This window comes from Haliotis cracherodii, unplaced genomic scaffold (genome assembly GCF_022045235.1).
Source record: "Haliotis cracherodii isolate W230 unplaced genomic scaffold, xgHalCrac1.p SCAF_2, whole genome shotgun sequence".
NCBI lineage: Eukaryota > Metazoa > Mollusca > Gastropoda > Lepetellida > Haliotidae > Haliotis > Haliotis cracherodii.
In genome coordinates, this window is record NW_027266275.1 from 71,862,995 (window position 1) to 71,886,163 (window position 23,169).

At 39.2% G+C, this 23,169-nt stretch overlaps 2 protein-coding genes and 1 pseudogene across 2 annotated transcripts; 1 reads left to right on the forward strand and 2 right to left on the reverse strand.

Annotated features, from left to right (window-relative positions):
- Positions 1-158: 158 nt before the first annotated feature.
- On the reverse strand, positions 159-1,463 carry LOC139469585 (neuronal acetylcholine receptor subunit alpha-7-like). Its single transcript, XM_071251790.1, has one exon. The coding sequence runs from the start codon at positions 1,461-1,463 to the stop codon at positions 213-215; it is 1,251 nt and encodes a 416-aa protein (XP_071107891.1). The 3' UTR covers positions 159-212.
- Positions 1,464-9,036: 7,573 nt separating this feature from the next.
- Positions 9,037-10,434, forward strand: LOC139469586 (neuronal acetylcholine receptor subunit alpha-7-like). Its single transcript, XM_071251791.1, has one exon. It carries the CDS (start codon positions 9,037-9,039, stop codon positions 10,318-10,320), a length of 1,284 nt encoding a protein of 427 aa, XP_071107892.1. The 3' UTR covers positions 10,321-10,434.
- Positions 10,435-17,430: 6,996 nt separating this feature from the next.
- Positions 17,431-18,149, reverse strand: LOC139468524 (acetylcholine receptor subunit beta-type acr-3-like; annotated as a pseudogene).
- Positions 18,150-23,169: the final 5,020 nt, after the last annotated feature.

Genomic DNA, 23,169 nt, shown 5'->3' on the forward strand with positions numbered 1-23,169 from the left:
ACAGAACTGTCACTATAGTGTGTGAATGATGTCTTCGGCAATATCCAAAAATATTGTAAACTTGTACGTAAACAGACATGTGCCAACTTTAAACATCCTCGTATGCGATCAACCTATTCCTATTACGTTGTAGACAACTAGTGATATATACTATGAGTTCATGGTTTCTACGTATAGCTCATGTGATGAACGTGGCCGTAGTTTGTGACATGTCAAAAATATGCTATCTTAAGGAAACCAATCAAAGTTGTTATGATGAACAGCATGAAAAACAAACAAAAGAAAAGTTTGTTCATCATTCTGCTAACTCGCTTCCAGGTCACTGATGGGGGATTCCATGAGTCCTTTGACATCCTTTCCTGTGTCAGGGTCTCCTGGTTTCCGACTGCAGGGGTGCCAAAGATGCATCTTTCCCAGGCCCTTATTATACGACCCATCCATGAAGGAACAGGCCTGATGGCAGCGTCTCGATAAAACACCTGTGTGATCCAGATGGTCAGAAACACGTAGATAGAGCTCATTACAAATTGGCCAACAATGAAGATAGTAAATACAGGTAAGGTGTCACCGTTCTGAGGCAGCAGTCCAGTGACGAAGGTCAGGGATACCATGAAAGACAGCAGCACTGTGATGGCAAAGGACAGCTTCTCTCCAGACTCCACAGGGATGAGGAACACCACCACATTGACTAATGCCAGCATCATGACAGGCAGCAGAATTGTCAGTATAACTAGGGAGGACTTTCTCTTCAGTGTCATTTTGAAGTTTATAAATGGGTGAGGCATGTCGCTGGTTTCAAGGACAACTCTTTGCGCAGATGTGTAAATAATATCCCATTGGCTGTTAGCGTTAAACAGGTCTAATCCTATAGAGTTATTGATCGGTTTTAAATCCACTTCTTTTAAGGTATTTCCCCAATCAAACGTACTGTAAGTACATTCTTGTTCATCCAAAGGAAAATTGGTAACATCCATTTGGCAGAAAGTCTTGAAGGTATCACCAGGTGCCCAATTCACAATTCCATTGGCTGTCACTTTCATGATCCCGAAGTCGAGTCCCAGGGGTTCAACACTATCCACGACGTTGTTAATAGTGATGTAAGGTCTCCACACCATCCCATAGTCAGGACTTATTTCACTGACTCCTCCATACTCGCTGGCGTTCCAAGTTAGGAACTCATCTTTCCAGATAACTAAGAAAAACCCATTAGCTGTCACTGTCTGAGTTACTTCATCAAAATCAGACATGCTGAGAAGATAAAGTTGTAATGAGACCGTGATGGTGTCACTGCTATTCTTGACAGGTCTGACTTTGGGGTTGTTGTTTTTGATGATGTCATTGTGTAGTCGAAGTATATGGTGGTCATCCTGACCTCTAGTGGTCCCCAGTAACAACAATAGGTACAGTCCACATGTTACTACCTCCAGCCGATGCATCCCTACCTCCGTGTACAGCCGCAACATTTATATTCTCTGTCTGGTACCCGAGATGTCCATTCCACTCTACTGGGCGTCAAGCCAGTGGTGGCGAATTATAGTGTCAATCAGCTAAACTGGGTTGTTTTCCGGTTCGCTCACGAAGGTAGTAAATCAAATATGCTTTTACCCGTTTATTGTTTGAATTGTAAACGCCATTAACTAAAATGTTTCACTGTTTGCATTTGTGTAATTCTATCATCAACCATTATGTGAATACTACGTGATACACACTAGGAAGCCCACGTATGTACATTCACTTGATTGCATTATTAACGGCAGAATTTTATGTCCTTGTGCCGATCATATAACAAAATGTGGTCATTAATTCCTACAAAGAACAACAAACAGAGAACTACAGCTATGTGTCAGTGATATATTAATGCATTGACGACTTCGGAAACATGTGAATATGTAGTAATTGAAAACGTGACTGTTATTAATAATGAGGTCATTAATTGTAACAAGCACATTTAGATCAATAAAGGGACTCTTTTTCTTCTTTGTAGTGCAAGACCACCTCCGTGGTCTAGTGGTAGAGCGTCCGCCCGTTGAGCGGAAGTTCCTTGGTTCGATCCCCGGCCGCATCATACCAAAAGACGTTAAAAGATGGTACTTGTTGTAACCCTGTCTGGCGCTCGACATTAAGGGGCTAAAACAAGGACTGGTCGGCTCGGAGTCAGTATACTGTGTCTGAGTTGGGTATTCATCTTAAACTGTGGCATGGTATCTCAGTCTGCAAGCGCTATAAATCGGCATCAGTCCGGACTACTACAAGCAGCCACACACACACATACACACGTGCATGCACGTCGCTATATAACTGCAATAATCTTGGACGCCACGTTAAACCCCACCTCACCTCACCTCACCTCACCTCACCTCACCTCACCTCACCTCACCTCTGTAGTGCATTGTCCCCTCACACTGATCATATTTGTAATTAATCACCAACAATAAAAGGTATTATTTCCATCCGGCCCTTTTTGTATCATGCCTGCATCCTTCCAATATAGTCTTATGTCACATTATAGGTTCACTGAGCTGTGTAATCGAGATAACCTGATATAGCATATCTGAATTAAAATAGTTCCATTATGATTATTTGCTGATAAGACCATTGTACGATTCCGACTATAAAGAGGAAGAAGAAATTCAGGATAGTGACACCCTCAAACGAAGAATCATGTCAGATAATAGATACCACCACCCTCGCTCTTCTCTCAATCGCTTATATTTACCAATTATAATGGGAGGGCGTGTTTTGATTAACGTTGAGGCTCTACGTGGTAGAATTGTATTGTGCACTTTTGCACACATTTATTTGTCTGACGATCTTGTGAAATGTGTCAAGACTCATGATGAAAACAAGGCATTCCGTAGTTTTCTTAAACAAGCCAAGAATGTGGGACCTAATCTCAATGTCAATGTTGACTTTGCTGATAGTTCTGTGTCAACCAAGTGAAGTGCCATATCAAATCGAACGACCACTACAACGCGTTTATGTGCAGTGTGTTCAGAAGAAAGGAACCCTGCAAAGTCTTCGCTTTGATTAAGTCGGCTGACCTGAAAAGTGAAACCGTATGCTTTCTGTTTGCTGCCCAGGACCACTGGAAACTGTCAGTGTGTGATTTTGCATCAAAATGTAATGCATCACATTGTCAGTGGATGCCCAAACACAAACACAGTATCTTACGCGACAGGGTGGAAACAGATGTCCATCCATTGAACGACCCAGATAATGTAGAGACTCAAGGAAAATGATAAATACAAAATTCTTTGGAATAGGTCCGTATACAGCCTCAGACCTAGCCAGGCCAACAAGCTGATCTTGTCCTTTTTGTTAAATCCAATGAAATAATCTATATCATTGAATTTTCCGTCCCTTTTGACACTATTGTGATTGACAAGATTGAGGGAAAACATGGCAAATATCCAGGCCTCGCTTTCAAAATGTCACGCTTGCATCCCAAGTGCCAAGTTGTCCGACTCCCCATTGTTCTCGGTGCCTTAGGTTTGGTAATTCCCGAACTGTTGATACACATTGGGAGAGTACCCGGGTTGGCTACCAGGAATACAGTCCAACTGAATCAGGCTTTGGCAGATAATCGAGACTGATGTACATCCAGCGTTGACGTTTTCAATAATACAAAGAACCGCACATGTCAAAAAACAGGATTTACTTCGCAATGGAAACATAAATACATATGTGCATCCTGTCGATACAGTCAAGACGGATCCCTCTTTGGAAATAACAAATGTGACCAACCAGGAGAAAAGGGACCTTGTGGGTGCTAGGATACAATTGCAGTGACGTCATTAAGAGGGACATTTGACGTCAACTTACTTCCGTAAAAAAATGGCCATGTGTGAGGACTGTACAAAAACATCTAACTTTTCTCTTGTTAGTTCGTAATATAATAAAACCTTATTTCACAAAATTTTAGCATACACGTCCTACTTTCAATTAATCAGGGAGTATATTTAAAAAGTGCAATTATTACATAAAGAGTTTCATAAACTATTTTAAATTGGACTTTGCAGAAAATGAGTCCAAAGTTTATGCAATGTATTCCTTTACTAAATATGAACTGAAGCTTGTGATTTTTTTTGTGTTCCTAAGATACTGTAGTTTTTAAATATAATGAGAAGTCAAAATGTGATTTTTCACCCAAAAGGTTCATTTCTCACCCAAAAGGTCTCATAGTTGACTACAAATATTTAAAAATATGCAGATACAACAATCTCAATTACGTTACTACAAACACATGGCTTCATCAGCCTAATGTTATTCTATCGATACTTGCGCCTGAGTAACAAATACATCTCCCCTGAACCGTGCATAACATCATTGTGATCTTGTTTCACCTAACCACTGACTAATGTCTGAAATCACAAACTGAGTACGAAGAAAAACAACATATTTGGTGTAAAGCACTACATCCATAATGTTTCTATCCCGCGTTTATGTGAGTTTGCACGAGTACATCATTTTGGAGTTTTTGTTTTTGTTTTTGTTTCGTTTCGTTTCGTTTCGTTTTATCCCACTCGTGATATTGTTGAACTAATGCTAAAGTCGGCTCAAAAAAATATTCATTAGCTCACTCACTCATTCAATCATTCTTGGACGGTGATTGGACAATCTGATTCTCAGAATATGTCTTAATCAGTCACTCAAAAATCAGATGTTTCTTCACAGAAATTATCTTACTCAGTTTGGACGATATAAATGAAATTGAATACGTGTTTTACCTTGATAACTCATCTCGCATCTGCCTTCTGATTCGTTAAGTTTGCTACACATGGAATTTCTGCTGTTGGGACAGACACATGTGGGTAATTGATTTATGGTGAATGTTATATTCTGTGGAATTTAACATTATAGATGACTGATGTGAGAAATTAGTGTTGTATAAGGATATTGCAGGTGTCAAATGACTGGTTGATTGTTTACCTGGCAAATATCGGCCTCGGCGTTCTGTATGTACTTAATGATATGTACTTGTCTCTCTCAGTGTCATGTATCAACTCTAACTACTGAATAAACGTTCATTATAGTATTAGCCATTTGCCAATATTTAACAATGGCTTGGGTGTAATGATTTTCGGAACTTTCCAAGAATACGCTGATGTGAGTTCAGTGCACAGTATATCTCCAACCTAGTTAGTCTCGGATGAATGTGGGTGTAGTGTACTGAACACTCTCTGCAAAGGTAGCAGAACCTTTTGGGGAGATAATAATGCATGTATTAATTGTACCTCACATACTTCTCCACAATTTATCCGGACCATGTGATGAATTAACTATGTAAGTGCGCATATTTGGATGAGTTTATCCTGATAAATTGCCTCCTGAATGTGTCATGTTATCAACTGAAAAAACAACATCGACATGAATAATATAAATCAAATCTCACGAGGTCAACGATGATGGAAGCCAAAACAAGCACAGAATTGGAGATATTTCTACTGACAGATCAATCTTTTTCAGAAAAAGAATCTGATCGTATCTCAATGTTTCATAATATCTTTCGGTTTGGCATCGTTGGTGTTAAACGTTAACACAAGTACATTATCAGAACAACAGGGGAATGTAAGCTTTCCAACATCGTCTAACTTTGGTGACTGTGACCGAGGATGCATTGTTACGGCGACAACGACGACCCCTGAAACGGGAGTCATCACTTTACCTTGGAGTCTGGAGATGTAAAACGGTTGTGATGCTACAAACCCATGCACGTGTCAATGAAAAGGATATACTACGTAATGGAAACATAATACATATACAATACAAGACACGTTCACTCATCAATAGCAACATTATTCCACCTAAATTAATACGACCATCAACATACAGTAACGCTGTCATGTGGGGAGTGAGTGAGTGAGTGAATGAGTATGGTTTTACGCCGCTTTTAGCAATATTCCAGCAACGGCTTCACACACTGTACCCATGTCGGGAATTGAACCCGGGTCTTCGGCGTGACGAGCGAACGCTTTAACAACTAGGCTACCCGATCGCCCCGTCTGTCATATGGATACACAAAGCCAATGTTATACTATTAATTTGATACTTCAGCAGGCATAGCACATCCATGAAGGCACGGATACATTAGAATTACACATGAGTATATTATGGGTTTATCAATACGAATATTGTTTAACCGACATATATGTAATACATATGTCACATACGAGAAAGGGTTTCTCAATACAAATACTATATATATTAATCAAATGGACCAATAAATAGAGTACCTGCCAAGATAGGGGAAGGTCGGCGGTTCGATCCCCCGCCGCGTCATTTCAAAAGACAACACGGTTAAAAGACGTAATTCTGTTGCTACCATGCCTGGATCTCAGTATTAAGGGGATTAAAACAAGGACTGGACGATTCGGAGTTAGTATACTGTGTCTGAGTGGGGTATCCATGTTAATCTGCAGGATGATATCTCAATTGGTTAGCACTACAAAACCGGCGTAAATACGGGCTAGCACAAGCAGTCAGACACACACGTGCATGCACGTCGCTATGTAAGTGCCAATATATCAATACAATTGCAAAGCCACAGATACCAAATATAGAGAAATATAGTTAACAAATGAATGCATCGATAGAAGTGCACATCAGTACGGGAATAGACAGCACGTTGAACTGCCAACAGATACCGTCTAGCGGGCCTTTTCTGACCTGGAATCAATACGTTAGAGACGAAACGTCAAAGAAAGACAAAGTGCTAAATATATAACACACTGGTACGTGTGTGTATGTATATATATATATATATATATATAGAGAGAGAGAGAGAGAGAGAGAGAGAGAGAGAGAGAGAGAGAGAGAGAGAGAGAGAGAGAGAGAGAGAGAGAGAGAGAGAGAGAGAGAGAGAGAGAGAGAGAGAGAGAGAGAGAGAGAGAGAGAGTTTAAAAATTTATTAATACTGAGAAAGAAACCAAGGTAAAGCATTAAAGGGGTTTGTCGGACACCTCCCGCTATCCCTCACTAGGTGACGTGAGTAGATTTGCTAGCTAACGCAACCGAGCGTGACAATAGACTGGGCTACCGTCTTTAAGGACAGCGTAAATAAACTTTGAGGCAATCTTCTATAAGTATTTCTGAACACTGATTGCTTACCGTGATCTATGAAGATTTCGATATTACAAAGGGGACATGTTAATCAATTTCTTCAACCTAAACAAACAGACAAAAAGAACGCTTGGAGCTGACAAGGTGTCATTACTAGTATTTGGAAATACCCTGAAAGTATCCTCGCGGTAAAAGCGTTTTCGGATTTCGTATTGTGCGGATAATACGATTGCTAGTTCCTTGTTGCCATCCATGTTTCCTGGCATAATCCTACACCTGTATCTTTGTTATCATTCACTTGATGCTCAGTTAATGAATTCATTACAGGTATATAAGTGGTAGCACCACTCAGATTACCTGACAGGTTCCCATTTGGCATTGTTTGTGTCTGGGGTAATTATTCAATTAAATCGGGGTCTGAAGTGGGGTGAAATGTATGTTATGTAATTTGCAAGATCAAAAAACAATCATCGAAGGTCAATACTTTATACTTTTATTGATTCATCTCTGTTATCTTGCACAATGGATAGATCAAAACTCCGTGTTTACATGTGTGGGTTGACTAAAGCAGATGGAAAACACACATATCTAAGTGCCGATGTAAATTGACAAGCTTTGTGTAAACATATCATAAGCATTAAAAGATATGCATTTGAAGGACGTTATGATTAAGTATTTACTTTGGTTGTGTTATATGTCAGCGTATGATATTGTTTAACAATGATTGTAAGGGATACATTGCAATCATTCTCACGGGCACAGCTGACACGAGTAGAATGATGTTTCAACAGAGAATGTATCATCTCTTCATTGAATGGGAACTTGTCAGCTTGCATAATATAATTGTTTTAGTCAGACACTTTAAGTGATAACGTTAATGAAGTCACAGGAGCACTAATTATAATTACAAGTGTATCAGCATGTGTGAAAATATAGCAAATATAAATAGAGAACACAAGAGAACAACCAGTGTCAAACATCCGCCGAAACAGATTCAATCGGGCGAAAAGGGCAGCCAATAGTTAACATGGTGGACACATGCATGATCATCTTGTTTTAGTACAGGTACTATCTGTTTATAAATAATAGTTGATTTTCTGAAGCATATTAACATTTGAAGATGCCTTTATTTTCAAATGATTCGTCGCCCAATGAAATGCTCACATTTTAAAACCTTAAATATCAGCCTCTAATACACCTAAAAATAAAGGTTTGATGAACGTCATGATTAAGTATTTACTTTGGGATTAAGTTCTGAAAATCCGGTTATCGCATGTAATTTCTACTGTAGCTTAGTTTATTTCAAACGAAAGAAAAGTCCCGCTTTTGGTACTAAATACAAATCGATGCCTGTCAAAAATATGTAAGTGTTGCCGAAACAATTTTATTAGTTAGACATAATTTCATAATCGATGGAGGGCATTTCCAAATTTGACGCCTCACTGACAAAATGATGTCGGATGCACTTCCCGATTTTTACTTGCACCATGACATTGTGCTCCCGTTTTTTTCAGGTGAACAGTTGACTTGCTTTTACATGTGTAAGTGACGCATGCCACCGGTGAGACAGGATACGCTCACCGTTTCGTGGAAACCTGCTACCTTTACTATTTGATAATGATTCATGAATACATGATCATGATATTGTCGAAATCGTGCAATCGACTCTCCTTTCAGCAGAGATTACTAATGAACATTGATCAGCGACTGGCAGTCCATCAGAACCCTATTAGGAAACTGGTCTCATGGGTGCACTTACACATGGATCAAAGATTATTCTATGAATGTTAATGTTTCTCGTGGTTATTGTCATTACAGGTACAACATATTGAAATGTGTACACACAATAGAGCATTCCATTATCCAAACTGTAGTTATGCTTGCATCAACACATCATCATTAATGGGAACCACTGTATATATACAGATCTTGTTTATTATTCATCACTTGTATCAATATCATCCAGGCTTGCACATCATGAGACAGACGACGTTTACGTGTATGCTATGTCTAACTGGGATGTACAAGAAACAAGAAGGATTTCCCTTGAATTTGAAACTTCATGGGTTGTGTTTTCTGTTCTTGCTGTTAACTGTCAAGGGTCAAGATGACCATCATATACATCAACTACACAATGACATCATCAAAAACAACAACCCAAAGGTAAGACCTGTCAAGAACAGCAGTGATGCTGTCACGGTCTCATTACAACTTCATCTTCTTAGCATGTCCGATTTTGATGACGTGACTCAGACAGTAACAGCTAATGGGTTTTTCTTTGTGACCTGGAAAGATGAGTTCCTAACTTGGAACGCCAGCAAGTATGGAGGAGTCGGTGAAATAAGTCCTGACTATGGGATGGTGTGGAGACCTTACATCACTATTCGTAACGTCGTGGATAGTGTTGAACCCCTGGGACTCGACTTCGGAATCATTAAAGTGACAGCCAATGGAATTGTGACTTGGTTCCCTGGCGATACCTTCAAGACTTTCTGCCTAATGGATGTTACTAACTTTCCTTTGGATGAACAGATGTGTACTTACATTACGTTAGATTGGGGACATAGTCTAGATGAAATTGATTTAAAACCGATCAATAATTCTATAGAGTTATCGTTCTTTAACCCTAACAGCCAATGGGATATCATTGACTCATCTGCTCAGAGAGTGGTCCTTGAATACATCGGCAAATCATCTTCACTTATAAACTTCAATATGACACTGAAGAGAAAGCCATCCCTGGTGATACTGACAATTCTCCTGCCTGTCTTGATGCTGGGATTAGTGAATGTGATGGTGTTCCTCATTCCTGTGGATTCCGGGGAGAAGCTGTCCTTTGCCATCACAGTGCTGCTGTCTTTCACGGTATCGCTGTCTTTCGTCGCTGGACTGCTGCCTCAGAATGCTGACAGTATACCCGTATTTACTATCTTTATTATTGGCCTGTTTTTAACTAGCTCTATCTACGTGTTTCTGACCATCTGGATCGTGCAAGTGTTCTATCGGGACGCTGCCATCAGGCCTGTTCCCTCCTGGATAGGGCGTATAACAAGTGCCTGGGAGAGATGCTTCTGTGGCACTCCTGCTGTTGGAAACCAGGAGACGGTGCCACAGGAAAGGATGTCGAAGGAATCATGGAATCCCCCATCAATGACCTGGATGCGAGTCAGCAGACTGGCTGACAGTGTTTTCTTTTGTTTCTTTCTCTCGCTGTTCATCATGACAACAGTGATTGGTTTTCTTAAGATAGCACATTTCTAACATGCCAAAGACATGTAAACCCAGTAAACTGAATGGCACACATCCTTGTAATAATAAGAACCTAATCATATTTGTATTGACGCATCCATATGTCACATACTCAGTGTGTTACACATCTATCACTGTCTTCTGTAGATGTATCAGTGTGTTATATATTCAAGACTGTGTCTTCTGTTAAAGTATCGGTGTATAACATATCCATCACTGTCTTCTGTTGATGTATCACTGTGTTATATATTCAAGACTGTGTCTTCTGTTGAAGTATCAGTGTGTTACATATCCATCACTGTCTTCTGTAGATGTATCATTGTGTTATATATTCAAGACTGTGTCTTCTGTTGGAGTATCAGTGTGTTACATATCCATCGCTGTCTTCTGTTGAAGTATCAGTGCGTTACACATTCAAGACTGTGTCTTCTGTTGAAGTATCGGCGTATAACATATCCATCACTGTCTTCTGTTGAAGTATCAGTGTGTTACACATTCAAGACTGGGTCGTCTGTTGAAGTATCAGTGTGTTACATAGTCAAAACAGTGTCCTCTGTTGACGTGTGCTTCATATTCAATGATTAGTAGTATGTTGACGTTTCAGTGTGTCACATGTCTTCTGTTGACCTATCATTGTCTTACATATTCAACATTGTGTCGCGTGTTGACATTTACATTTGATACCATGTTCATTCTGTCTCCTGTATCTCATGCTTTTCGTAATGGGGAAAAAGAGAAAGAGAACCCTTTTCATATTGATAAGAAACCTCTGCACAAAGCACAGTCGATTAAACGTTTCCGACTACACCATGAGCATGTGTTTATGAATCACTATCAATTAGGCATCATACCAGATGTTCGCTAAAAGGTAAGAATATCCTGCCCCACCGGTGGCACCCGTCACAAACACATGCAAAACATTTGCTGGCCTGAAATAAACGGTAACATTTTGTACCAGTCAAAATAGGGAATTGCATCGTATATCATATTTGTCACTGATCAACTGATCACTTTGTCAAATTTGGGAATGTCCCCCACGTGTCTAACACAAACCTTTTGAAAGCTTAACTGAATCCTTCAATGTCGTTACCCTGATCAACAACTTGGGCAAGAGTCAAATGGCAGCTTTGAAAACCCCAAAGAAAGAAGATGTTTGATTGTACCTCAAAAGTTGTGAAGTGTAAACACTTATACTGTAACCGTGATCACTCACTCACTGCTGGCTGTGTCATTAAATAACATTCAATCACTTAATGAACAATCTCCCTGTGTTGTCTATTAACGCAGTGTGACCATTCCACAAAGCGATCTTAGCACTAAGGTGGTAACTACTCTGCTTTACCGTAATGACAGAACGGTTGCATATTGACATGTTATTGATCGAGTTTCTTTAAAATAATATCATAACACATACACCATTCGAGGGAGGATTTAGCACGGGGTAAAGCTGCGTGTCACATTATTGTGTGGTTTGTGAAGTAGTCCTCACACCCTGCTGCCTTACACAGTCTCTTCACCAAGCCAGACATGGTGTTGCGTCCACCTGGCATAGTACAGTGCTCGTTGATATTTCACCGGCCTTACATGGAATGCATCACAAACGTTATCAGCTCACCAAACGAAATACTATATATAATGTTGTCAGATATTTAACTTTACAGCAAATTAAAAACGTTACATAATTAAATTAAAGTGAACACAGAATAACGCCAATCAATAAAATCCATTAACTGGGTGGTATATGTTTTAAAGTAGCTTGTGTGATTTTTTCATCGCATTATGACAGTCTTAATATTATTAAGGAAAAGATACTTAAAATTTCTTTAAAAAATGTGATAGTGTATTCTGAAAACTATACCTCAAATCCATATACTTCTCATGTAGTCTGACTGGATAGCGATTTGGAAAATCAGTGTTTGGTTCAGCTGCTATCGTTTTCAGTGCAACAGATTTGTGTTGGAAGCCTACATTATTTATCTTGTCTTTTATAACCAAACTGAAATTTCATGGAAACAATTGACAATGGCAATTCCGTTTCGGTCATTGTTTTCCCAAAACGTGTTTGACTGTCCGTCTTACGCAATATTTATACTGGTCTCTTTCTTTTCTACTTCCCGAGTTAAGCGGACTGAGTCTTCATCCGATACATCACTGCTCCAACTTCTATCAGTTACATACTATATTCATCGGTATCAGTACCTTCAAACACCTTGACACCACCGCGTCGTAAGCACACTGGATGTTAGGAATTCGAATGTGCCTTCTTATAAAGGACTCCAATATGCACTTTCTTGCCAATGTTCAAGTTGCATGTGAATTGACGCACGCTTCCGCGCTGTAATTTAGAAGCCAATATCATCAATGCTGTATTTAGTTATTGACCCTGTTTCACGATATTTCCTATTGAGTTATGGTTCATAAGCAAGACGCACGAAATTCTGTTTAATAACTTGAATATACTCCTCCCGTATTTGCTCATGATATTTGGTCCTCGACCTTACGGCCTCGGGCAAAATATCGCCCGAAAATACGGGAGGGTTGGGGGAGTTTATTCTATACAGAATGATTGACAGAAGACCTGCTTTCAGATAATATTCAAGAATTTCTCGATAAATGAGTCGATATGATTTTTTTTTTACATTGATAGACGTATAGAGTTTATTAAAGATGAATTAGATGCTGCGGTATGAAAACGTTAGCTGGAACAATAAATAGTTTGATACTGGAAGTGAACAGCTGAAAAGTGAAAGATGTATAGCATTGAAAAGATTTAGAAAATATAAGGATAGTCACTAATTGGAGGATTTCAGGTGCATAAGAAACAAAAGAAATGTTATATTCAGACATAAAAGAAATGAATATTTCGAACATAAGAAGCAATATGAGGAGAATAACATTAACAATTTAAAAAAAGTCTTGTCTGTGATATCACGGATAGAATTTCTAAATCTCAAGCTAAATTAAGGGAGGGATATTCAGCAGTTGACAATGTCTCCATATTGCAACCTTTGAACAACGCTATTTCAGCAGGGAAGGGGGAATGTTTTAGGCATTATATGTTGACTTCTCTAAAGCATTTGCTTCTATACGCAGGTGTAAATTATGTATAGTCTTTAATGTAAGTGAAATTGTTATATAGTCTATAAGAAATGTTCAGACGTGCGTTCGAGACAAGAGTGTAATGCCTGATATGTTTGAATGCAAAGTTGGCGTACGCCGAAAAGGTAAGTTCAGTACGTTTTTATTTTACCTTCAATAAAACTTATTTAGCATCAGCAATCCACAATAGTTGTGCAAATGGTATTCAGTTACATCCAGATGTTGTTCAACTGTTTCTGTGAATATTTGTCAGATGATCTTATCATGTTCTCAAGATTAGATTGTCACTTGTCACTCTGTGATAAATGGAAATTCAAATTTATTAATCAAAACTAAAATTATTGTATTACAAAATGTTTTCAAAAAATGAAAAATGGTCCTTTAAAGAAAAACGTTTGGGAGTAACTACGCACGATAATAATTTTTGTGTTCATTTAGTAACAATCTAAACAAGAAAAGGTAACATAAGATATTTTATTCGGTATTTAAGGCCACATGGCCTATTGTAAGTTAACATTTTCAATTTCATTTGTTTAGTCACGTAATATACATGATATGTAAAAACTATCTGAGAATATATGTTTCAACAATATGGCTAATGAACGTATAACAGCAGAGTTGTTGGATTTTAAAAGACTTATCATTAACATCTAATTTTTATGCCTACTGTTAAACATCGGAATATACTTTTCTCTAAGATGTTAGTACATTTCACATATAAATAAAACATGAAAATCATCCTCAATTTCTCCTTTTTGGCAGTTTTTTCAGATACCCATTTTTCACAGCTACGTCTAAAATTTACACTGAAATTGTGTAATGACACTATGATTTTCATAATGTCCTAACAAAGTATTTATCATCTAACATACTTATATACTTCTCTGGTTCTATAGCAAACGTGATATCCTTGTAATTGCCAAGGAAACGTGAAGAAGATATACTATCATGCCAGTTTTGACTATACATATCCTGACATTGGACACCCAATTCGTTTTGCCTTTGTCATCAAGAGTTTTCAGTAGTTTATACTATTGGTAAGGATATCTTTACGGCTCCATCCTCAGTAATTTTAACCAATATTTTATGATTCGAAGTTGACTTAATACATGAAGGGGATAACGTACTGTTTCACCTAAAATAGCTTTGTTGGAAGCATATTTTTCAACCATTAAAAAGCGCTTAAAGTAGGAAGCATGTACTTTTTCAATAGCGTCATTATATATTGCGCCCCATATTCCTGCCCCCTTTAGCAAGATTAGAAGCTGAAGAAAAGGATACATGATATATTTTGCTTGAAAAGATTATATATAGGTATAATTGCTTTTGATGCTTGCGATGCTAATTGTTTTCACGCAACTGACCATGATAGTTAGATGATAGCGTCAGGCCTAAATATTTATAATAATTAACAATTTTTAAGCGATATTACCATATGTCCATTTTTCATTTTTGGAAATGATTCCTCCATTTCTAAAAGCAATTACATTTTTTTTGGACAAATTAACTTCCAATACCCATCTACTGCAAAAAGAATGTAATATATTCAATTGTTTCTCTAGACCATACACAGAGTATGAAAACATTATAATATCATCAGCAAATAGAAGTAACATCAAATCTCGAATAGCTTGTGTGACAAACACACCATAATGTTATTCGTTATATATTTCTGTGACGAGCTCATTAATGGAATAAAATACACAAAACTGGACTTAATATACACCACTAGCTGTTAAGAAGCATATCTCTATCTATCTCTCTATCCATCCATCCATCCATCCATCCATACATACATACATACATACATACATACACGCATATGTGCGTGTGTGCGTGCGTGCGTGCGTGCGTGCGTGCGTGCGTGCGTGTGTGTTCCCATGTACACTGATTCATAATTCCAGATTGTATGTATGCCCCAAAATATTGCGAGCATATCGTTCTCTTCCAGAATTTAAATCTTCACATAACTTTACATATCCAGTTTGTCAATGAGGGCGGAGAAGAATTCATTTCAATCATTTAGAAAATATTCACGTGATGTGATGGTTCGGGAAGCTATCTTAAGGGAGTATTGGATGCAATACCTAAGATGAGGATAAGTTAGTGCTAGTTTCCATAATACATGTAGTTTACGTTTAGAGTGAACTGACCTATATCAGACCAGATCTTCTCTCAATGACAGTCTGAGTTTCCACCTACCTTCTTCATATGAGGATATTGCATCACATACAATTCTTCTCCATTCGTTTTTACAAGGAAATATTCCAGTACTGATAAAGTTCAAAGTGACATTTTTAAGGTTATATTTACAAGAAGTTAATAGCATTGTGTCACATATGCAAGCGCTGCTTTTGATATTATGATCATTGACAAAGGCTAAGTATACACATATGATATGTTTCAAAGGAGAGAAGCATGAGTTTGTACACAGTCTTCCGAGGAGTAGTAGCCTGCATTTGTCTATGTATCCTGTCAGTGTCCACAATCCAAGATTTGCAATGATTGAATCAGTTGGCGATTTTAGTCTCGACCTTGGATGGCTCTGGCAAATCTGAAATGAATCGTCTCTTTACCACGTATACCGCTCAGCAGCTCACACATATAGAAGCTGGTGGAGAGAACCATTCGGTGCCATATTTTAACACATGCAATGGGGTGGAGATCATAACTATTTAATCCTACAGAGTTGAGTGAGTTTACTGTGCGCCTTGCGTTTTGGCAACATCGCACTATCATATTTGTACATGTCAGTTCAGTGTTTGGAATCTGATGTTTTATTAGGAACACTATCCAGTTCAAATTTAAAGGGATTATGTTGGTATGAAGTCTACCTGTAATGTCAGGAGGCCAGAATATGACATTGGAGATGACAGTCTCATAGTAAGAAGAGTCAATATTTACTTCTATGGTGAAGGTCTCAGATGTGTCGTAATGGCGTCATGTGTTCATATGCAATTTTAATAGTAAAGCTCTATGCTAGTTTATACTCTTATCTCTGCCCCATGAACCTGTGTGAGGGAGGGTTGTGTTACATCTCAGTTACCGCCATCACAGAATTCCTCACCGTAGCATGTATTCAAGTCTCTATCAGACACCTAAGATATATCAGGAGCAGTGATTCACGCCGTTGTAGGTAAGATGCCAAAACGTCCGCCTTTGACACATAGTAACTAGATCTACCCTGGACGTGAACAAAGACACTGAACTATGTCCCCGAAGCATTCACATTGCATGGTTGCATTTCAGGATATCGATTAGCTTCTATTCAGTAGGCATGTGGGCCATATTGACATTCACTCTAGGACTAATGTATCTATCAGCTTCAATTCAGTACGTAGTATGTGTGAGAGAGAAAAATACATAAAGAAATACAGAATGTTGGAGGCGCTTTCTGATCAGTCATTACATTTGATAGGTCTCAGAAGAGTAGAGCTACAGTTTGTTTGGAGCAAAATGACACAGGTGAATCGTTAATGTCCTCAGAATGAAGTAAAAGTCAATAGAACCTTCGAAGCAAACTATTACCAAGAATGTGAACTTTAAATGTTTGGATTCAAATATTGTTACCCTGGAAGCGTTATTGGCCTAAAAATATGACTGAAAATCAGGAGCGTTTTCTTAAAGGAACTTACCTTCGGCAAAATAGAATTTCCTTTTTCGACTTACACAATAAATGTATTCATTTACATGATATAACCATGACATATCCATTCTTAAGAAATGAACTTTTGTTAAGTTATGTATGGCCTTTGCCATTTGCTGTTATCAACTCAACCTAACATACATAAAATTTGAAAATATACTCTTAGTATCATAGAGCTCTACAGCTTTAAGCATCAAATGGCAAATGTCCTACTGTTACATTAAAAGTGATAAATTGTTATAGGATTGATATTTTATGACAAAAGACCACTGTTGTCATGGTACGTATCTAGGAAAAAAAACAAAAAAACATGTCAGCCATTCTGTTGACCCGCCCCGAGGTCATTGATGAGGATTGACATGATTCATTCAACATCATTATAGAGTGTACTCGTTTCCCACAGATGAAGTGCCAAAAAAACATTTCTCCCAGGCCCTTGCCATACGCCCCATCCAGGAGGGAACGGTCCTGGTGGCAGCGTTTCGATAGAACATCTGCACGACCCATATGCTCAGAAACACGTAGACTCATTACAAACAGGCCAATAATTAAGATAGTTACCACGGGTATACTGTCAGCGTTCTGAGGCAGCAGTCCAGTGACGAAGGTCAGGGATACCATGAAAGACAGCAGCACTGTGATGGCAAGGGACAGCTTCTCCCAAGACTCCAATGGAATGAGGAACACCACCACATTGACTAATACCAGCATCAGGACAGGCCGGAGAGTTGTCAGTTTCATCGGTGAGGGTTTTCTTAACATCTAACAGTGGCCATCAAGAACAACACTTGCAGATTACGTGTTTATGATATTCCATGGACTGTTTGGGTGAAAGGAGGCTAGACCTATTGTATAACTAATTGGTTTTATATTAACTTCATCATGTCCAACATGTCCAATCAAATATAAAGTAAGAACTGTCCCGTTCATCCAAAGGAAAGTTGGTAACATCAAATTGGCAGAAGGTTTTGAAGACTTTTCCCGACATCCAAACCACAAGTCCATTAGCTCTAACTTTTATGATCCCAAAGTCGATTCCAACAGAACCAAGACTATCCAACTTGTTCTGAACATCTATGCTAGTTCGCCACACCATCCTATTTCACTGTCACTTCCATACTCGATGGTGTTCCAGGTTAGGAACTCATCTATCCAGGAGACACAGAAACGCCCCATGTCAGTGTCTGAGTAAATTCAAACTCAGACAAGGTTGAATTTTAACAAGACCATTATGGTTTTATTACCGATCCTCATAGGATGGATGGTTTGGTTATTGTGTTTGAGGATGGCACTGTGTAGTTGATGTGGACACTACGCAGAAATAGATACGAGTGATGAATAATACGTAATAAATAGGAACTGTTTATATACACTGGCATCAATTGTTTCGATAATGGAATGGTATATGGCTTGCACAAATTGTTTTTCTGTGACTAATACGACATCCAAGTTCTATTAAATGACAATAATAATCACTTACACCTGGGTGAATGCATCCCTTATATCAAAGAATAGATTTATATGAACCAGACAAATATAGTGTATTGTGGTAGTACTGATGCATTGCCCGTCACGGATCAATATTTCTTATGCTTGTCTTGCAAGTTAATTAATGTTGAAAAATAAAATTGCTCTCCCCAAAACAGTTACATTGCTGCAAGATGTTTTTCGTAAACTATAACTCTGGGTCATAATTTTAGATAAAAAATATCTGGTGTTAACTCTTCTACTTTATCTTCTGTTTGCTTATCCAAAAACAACACAAAGGAGTGAATAAATTTGATACAATTCACTGATCTGCTTTGTCAATTTAACCTTGATTGAGCGATGTTTATAACATGCTGGCCCATTGATATAAAACCCTCCCTTAGATGTCTACAGGCACACTGGCACTCAACAGCCACCTACAGGGGGCATTTCTTCACAGGCTATCATGGTTTCGTTTCAAGATCATCAGTAAGAAACGATTAACCGTAGCAACTAGAATATATGGTTTCTGTTTAGGTATGTTTCTGGTCTGTTAACGTTAGTAAGGCTACTACGATAGATGGTCTCACTGGGACCTAAACACATAGCACGTGGAGTGACTACAATAGATGGTCTTACTGGAACCTAAACACATAGCACGTGAAGTGACTACAATAGATGGTCTTACTGGGACCTAAACACATAGCACGTGAAGTGACTACAATAGATGGTCTTACTGGGACCCAAACACATAGCATGTGAAGTGACTACAATAGATGGTCTTACTGGGACCTAAACACATAGCACGTGAAGTGACTACAATAGATGGTCTTACTGGGACCCAAACACATAGCATGTGAAGTGACTACAATAGATGGTCTTACTGGGACCTAAACACATAGCCCGTGAAGTGACTACAATAGATGGTCTCACTGGGGCCTAAACACATAGCCCGTGAAGTGACTACAATATATGGTCTTACTGGTACCTAAACACATAGCCGGTGAAACGGCTACAATAGATAGACACACTGGGGCTTTGATTGTTACAGTGACTCGTTTGCAAATACCGTGGGTGAATAAGTACAATTCGACATACAACAGAAGTCAATAAGTGTCTTAGCAATTTCATGATCATCATCATATGCTGCTGCCGTTGTCGGAAACAACTGCAGACACATTCCACACGGTGCAGACATTGTTATACATGCAACTGAATTCTTGGATCGGTTCAAAAGGAATGCGTGCCGTTTATTCGATTGTTTTCCGTCAGAGTTTTAATACAGCTTACTGACATTGTGCAATTTGAAGTGGTGTGTGGAAACAACTATCTGCTGTGTATACAGCAAATATTGAAATCACGTCCAATGTCCCATCCCTTGATGGAAACAAGGTATATTGACACAAGTTCGTCTATTTCAGGGGGTATGTTATAATGTGATGATGATGATATTTTCTATAACGATACATTTACACCACTTTATACGAAGAACAGTTACCTTTTCCGTGAATATAAATGATTTGTCGAAGCGATTAATTTATCAATGAGGAGCGTAGGGTCAATTCTTGGTGCCTCTCATACTAAGTTTGATGGAAGCGACCTCTCTTTAAACTCTTTAAATCCAACCCCTATTACCTAACTTCATGAAGCTAAAGCAAGTCATGGGCGGTCGGGTAACCTAGTGGTTAAAGCGTTCGCTCATCACGTCGAAGACCCGAGTTCGATTTCCGACATGGATACAATGTGTGAAGCCCATTTCTTGTGTCCCCCGCCAGATAATGCTGGAATATTGCTAAACACTCATTCACTCACCAAAGCAAGACACTCAATGTGAGCACCAGTATTATGATGCAGTTGTATTGACAGAATTATACACAAAATAACCAATTAAATTGTTAGGACTCATGAAGTAGACATTGAACCGGGTAGCAATGTTACACATGAAAGCCTGCTTGCAGCTTTGTGTGGTGGGAGTGATTCTGGGGAATTAATATCAGTGAGACTTCAGAGCCATATGTTTGGTGGTTCATATTTGAACAACAAATGGCACTTAAGAAACTCGAAAAGGAGAAATGGAAGTTTGAGACAGAACAAGAAAGGCAGAACAAGGAGTTTAAAAAGTTGCGGTTGGTTCAATAGTTAAGCCCCAAGGAACTGGACGGAGGAATGCCACGATGGTCAGTCACGACAATGAACAAAGTGGGTCTGATTTCCGGATCAATGATTGCTACAGATAGGTTCGTAATTGTGTTAAATCAGAAGTAGATATATGTTTTCAGCAGTTTGAGTGTGTCGCTAGTTAAACTGGCCAGAATATGTGTAGCATATTTAACTCCAGAGCGTTTAAGGGTATGGTGACAAAGGTTTACTCAAAGAACGATTCATTAGCCAGGGATTAGGAATCTTTGAAAGCCACTGAGCTTCGGGCTAATCAGTTAACCAGTGAGGCGCAACGCCAGCAGCTTAGAAATCTGAAAAAGTGAGTTGGGTTTAACGCCGCTTTTAACAGTATTCCAGTTATTTCACGGCGTGTCAGCTTAATGTAGGCGGAAAGCCCGAAGTGATGCAGGTCACAGACGTTTACCACTTTGGTGAAACCTTAGAACACAGGTATGGTGCTGACAAACCTAGATTCACAAATCGTGGCGAACCGGGGTTCGAACCCACAATCATAGGTTTCTGGCCTGCTGAAGGGACGCAACTCTGCACAGCGAATCGCGGCGCCTTAGACGATTGGGCCACCCGTGCCCCCAAATCTGAAAAAGGGCATTCTGAGTCTTACTGTCAGTTTGTTTGACAAGTGGTCAAGGGTGAGAATTATTCCAAGTTGAGGGTGATGTTTTTTCTTGAAGAGGTGAAAAGTAGTAAGCCTACTAGTCTCAGGATGCATTTGGGGGTTCAAAATATTGTCATATTACAAGAGGTATCGGTTACTGCTGACTGCTAATGACTGCAGGATATCAGGAAAGTCAGGTTTCTTTCAAAACTCTTACAAATCAGGATTTACAGAAGAAAGTGGTAGTATATATGTTTGGGCTAATTCGAGTTCTAACAAGTCTTGTCAGCCTTCCTTGTTTGAATCGGCGAGACCGTTCAAACCAAAATGTGGTTATTGTTCTATAACCAATCATCTAATTGCTGACTGTTCGGCCCAAAGGAGGATAATCAGAAAGTTGTAGGGTTTGTGAATTATTGAAAGCAGCGTTTCAGGCTATGTCAGGGAAAATATGTTTGTCAGAGCACTATTTGTGAGGTTAAGTAAAATTGTTATCATCGAGTGATTGGGTGAGGGTAAGACATTGAGGCAAGTAGTTGGCATCTCCATGGGCACCAATTGGGCTCCCCTTCTTGCGGATCTGTTTCTTTGTGGGCCGCCTCCGTGGTCTAATGGTAGAGCGTCCGCCCGGAGAGCGGAAGGTCCGGGGTTCGATACCCGGCCGCGTCATACCAAAAGACGTTAAGAGATGGTACTTGTTGTTACCCTGTCTGGCGCTCGGCATTAAGGGGCTAAAACAAGGACTGGTCGGCTCGGAGTCAGTATACTGTGTCTGAGTGGGGTATTCATGTTAAACTGCGGCATGGTATCTCAGTGTGCTAGCACTATAAATCGGCATCAGTCCGGACTAGTACAAGCAGCCACACACACACATATACACGTGCATGCACGTCGCTATATAAGTGCAATAATCTTGGACGCGACGTTAAACCCCATTTCACTTCACCTCACCTGTTTCTTTGTGCATATGAATTGGAATTTATGTTCAGATTGGGTCAAAACAAGTCAAAACAAGTTAATTCGGCCAAGAAGTTCAACTTAAGCTTCAGGTATATTAATGATATGATATCGTCCAATAACAATCAAATAGCCGTTTCCCTTCCACTGATTTACCCACCTGAACTAGAAATAAAAGAGACCAGTGATATCTATGCATAAAGATTGAGAGTAACAAAACACTCACACACCATAAGACAGGGTGGATGACTTTAACTTTCTAATAGTGAACTTGCCCTTCATGTTGAGCAACATTCCAGAAGCTCTAGCCCTGTGTGTTTACATTTCACAACTTTTGAGATACAATCGTGAATGCTCTTTCTACAAAGATTTCAAAGAGCATCACACGGCTGTTGCTCAGAAGTTGTTTGATCAAGGTTACAGCGTTCAAGGCCTCACTAAAGCTTTCAATAGTTTTATGGTAGACATGTGGAGGACATTTCCAAATTTGACAAAAATGATGAGCGATGCAATTACTTATTTTGACTTGTACCATATGTTTCCGTGTTTTTTAGATAAACAATTGACTTGCCTTTGCATGTGTTTGTGACGGATGCCACCAGTTGAGCAGGACACGCTCACCTTTTCGCGAACATGTGGTATCATCACTATTTGATAATAATTCATAAACACATGTACACGATATAGTCGGAATCGCACCATTGACTCTGCTTTTAGCAGACATTTCTTATGAATATGGAAAGGGCTTTGTCGCTTCTATTTCCATGTTTAGAGATACAGGAGCTAGGCAGAGTGCGATTGTTGCTAGGACAGTGCCCGACCGGTCCAAAAGTCGTCATTGGGATGAGTGGCGGGTCCCAGGTGTTCAGACCTTGTTGGGTAACCACTTGCCTGACCGTAGCTGTCAGCATTGGTC

What these genes read in the sequence shown, in the direction of transcription:
- LOC139469585 (XM_071251790.1), bottom strand. Translation starts at nt 1,463, where the DNA reads ATGTTGCGGCTGTACACGGAGGTAGGGATGCATCGGCTGGAGGTAGTA.
- LOC139469586 (XM_071251791.1), top strand. Translation starts at nt 9,037, where the DNA reads ATGAGACAGACGACGTTTACGTGTATGCTATGTCTAACTGGGATGTAC.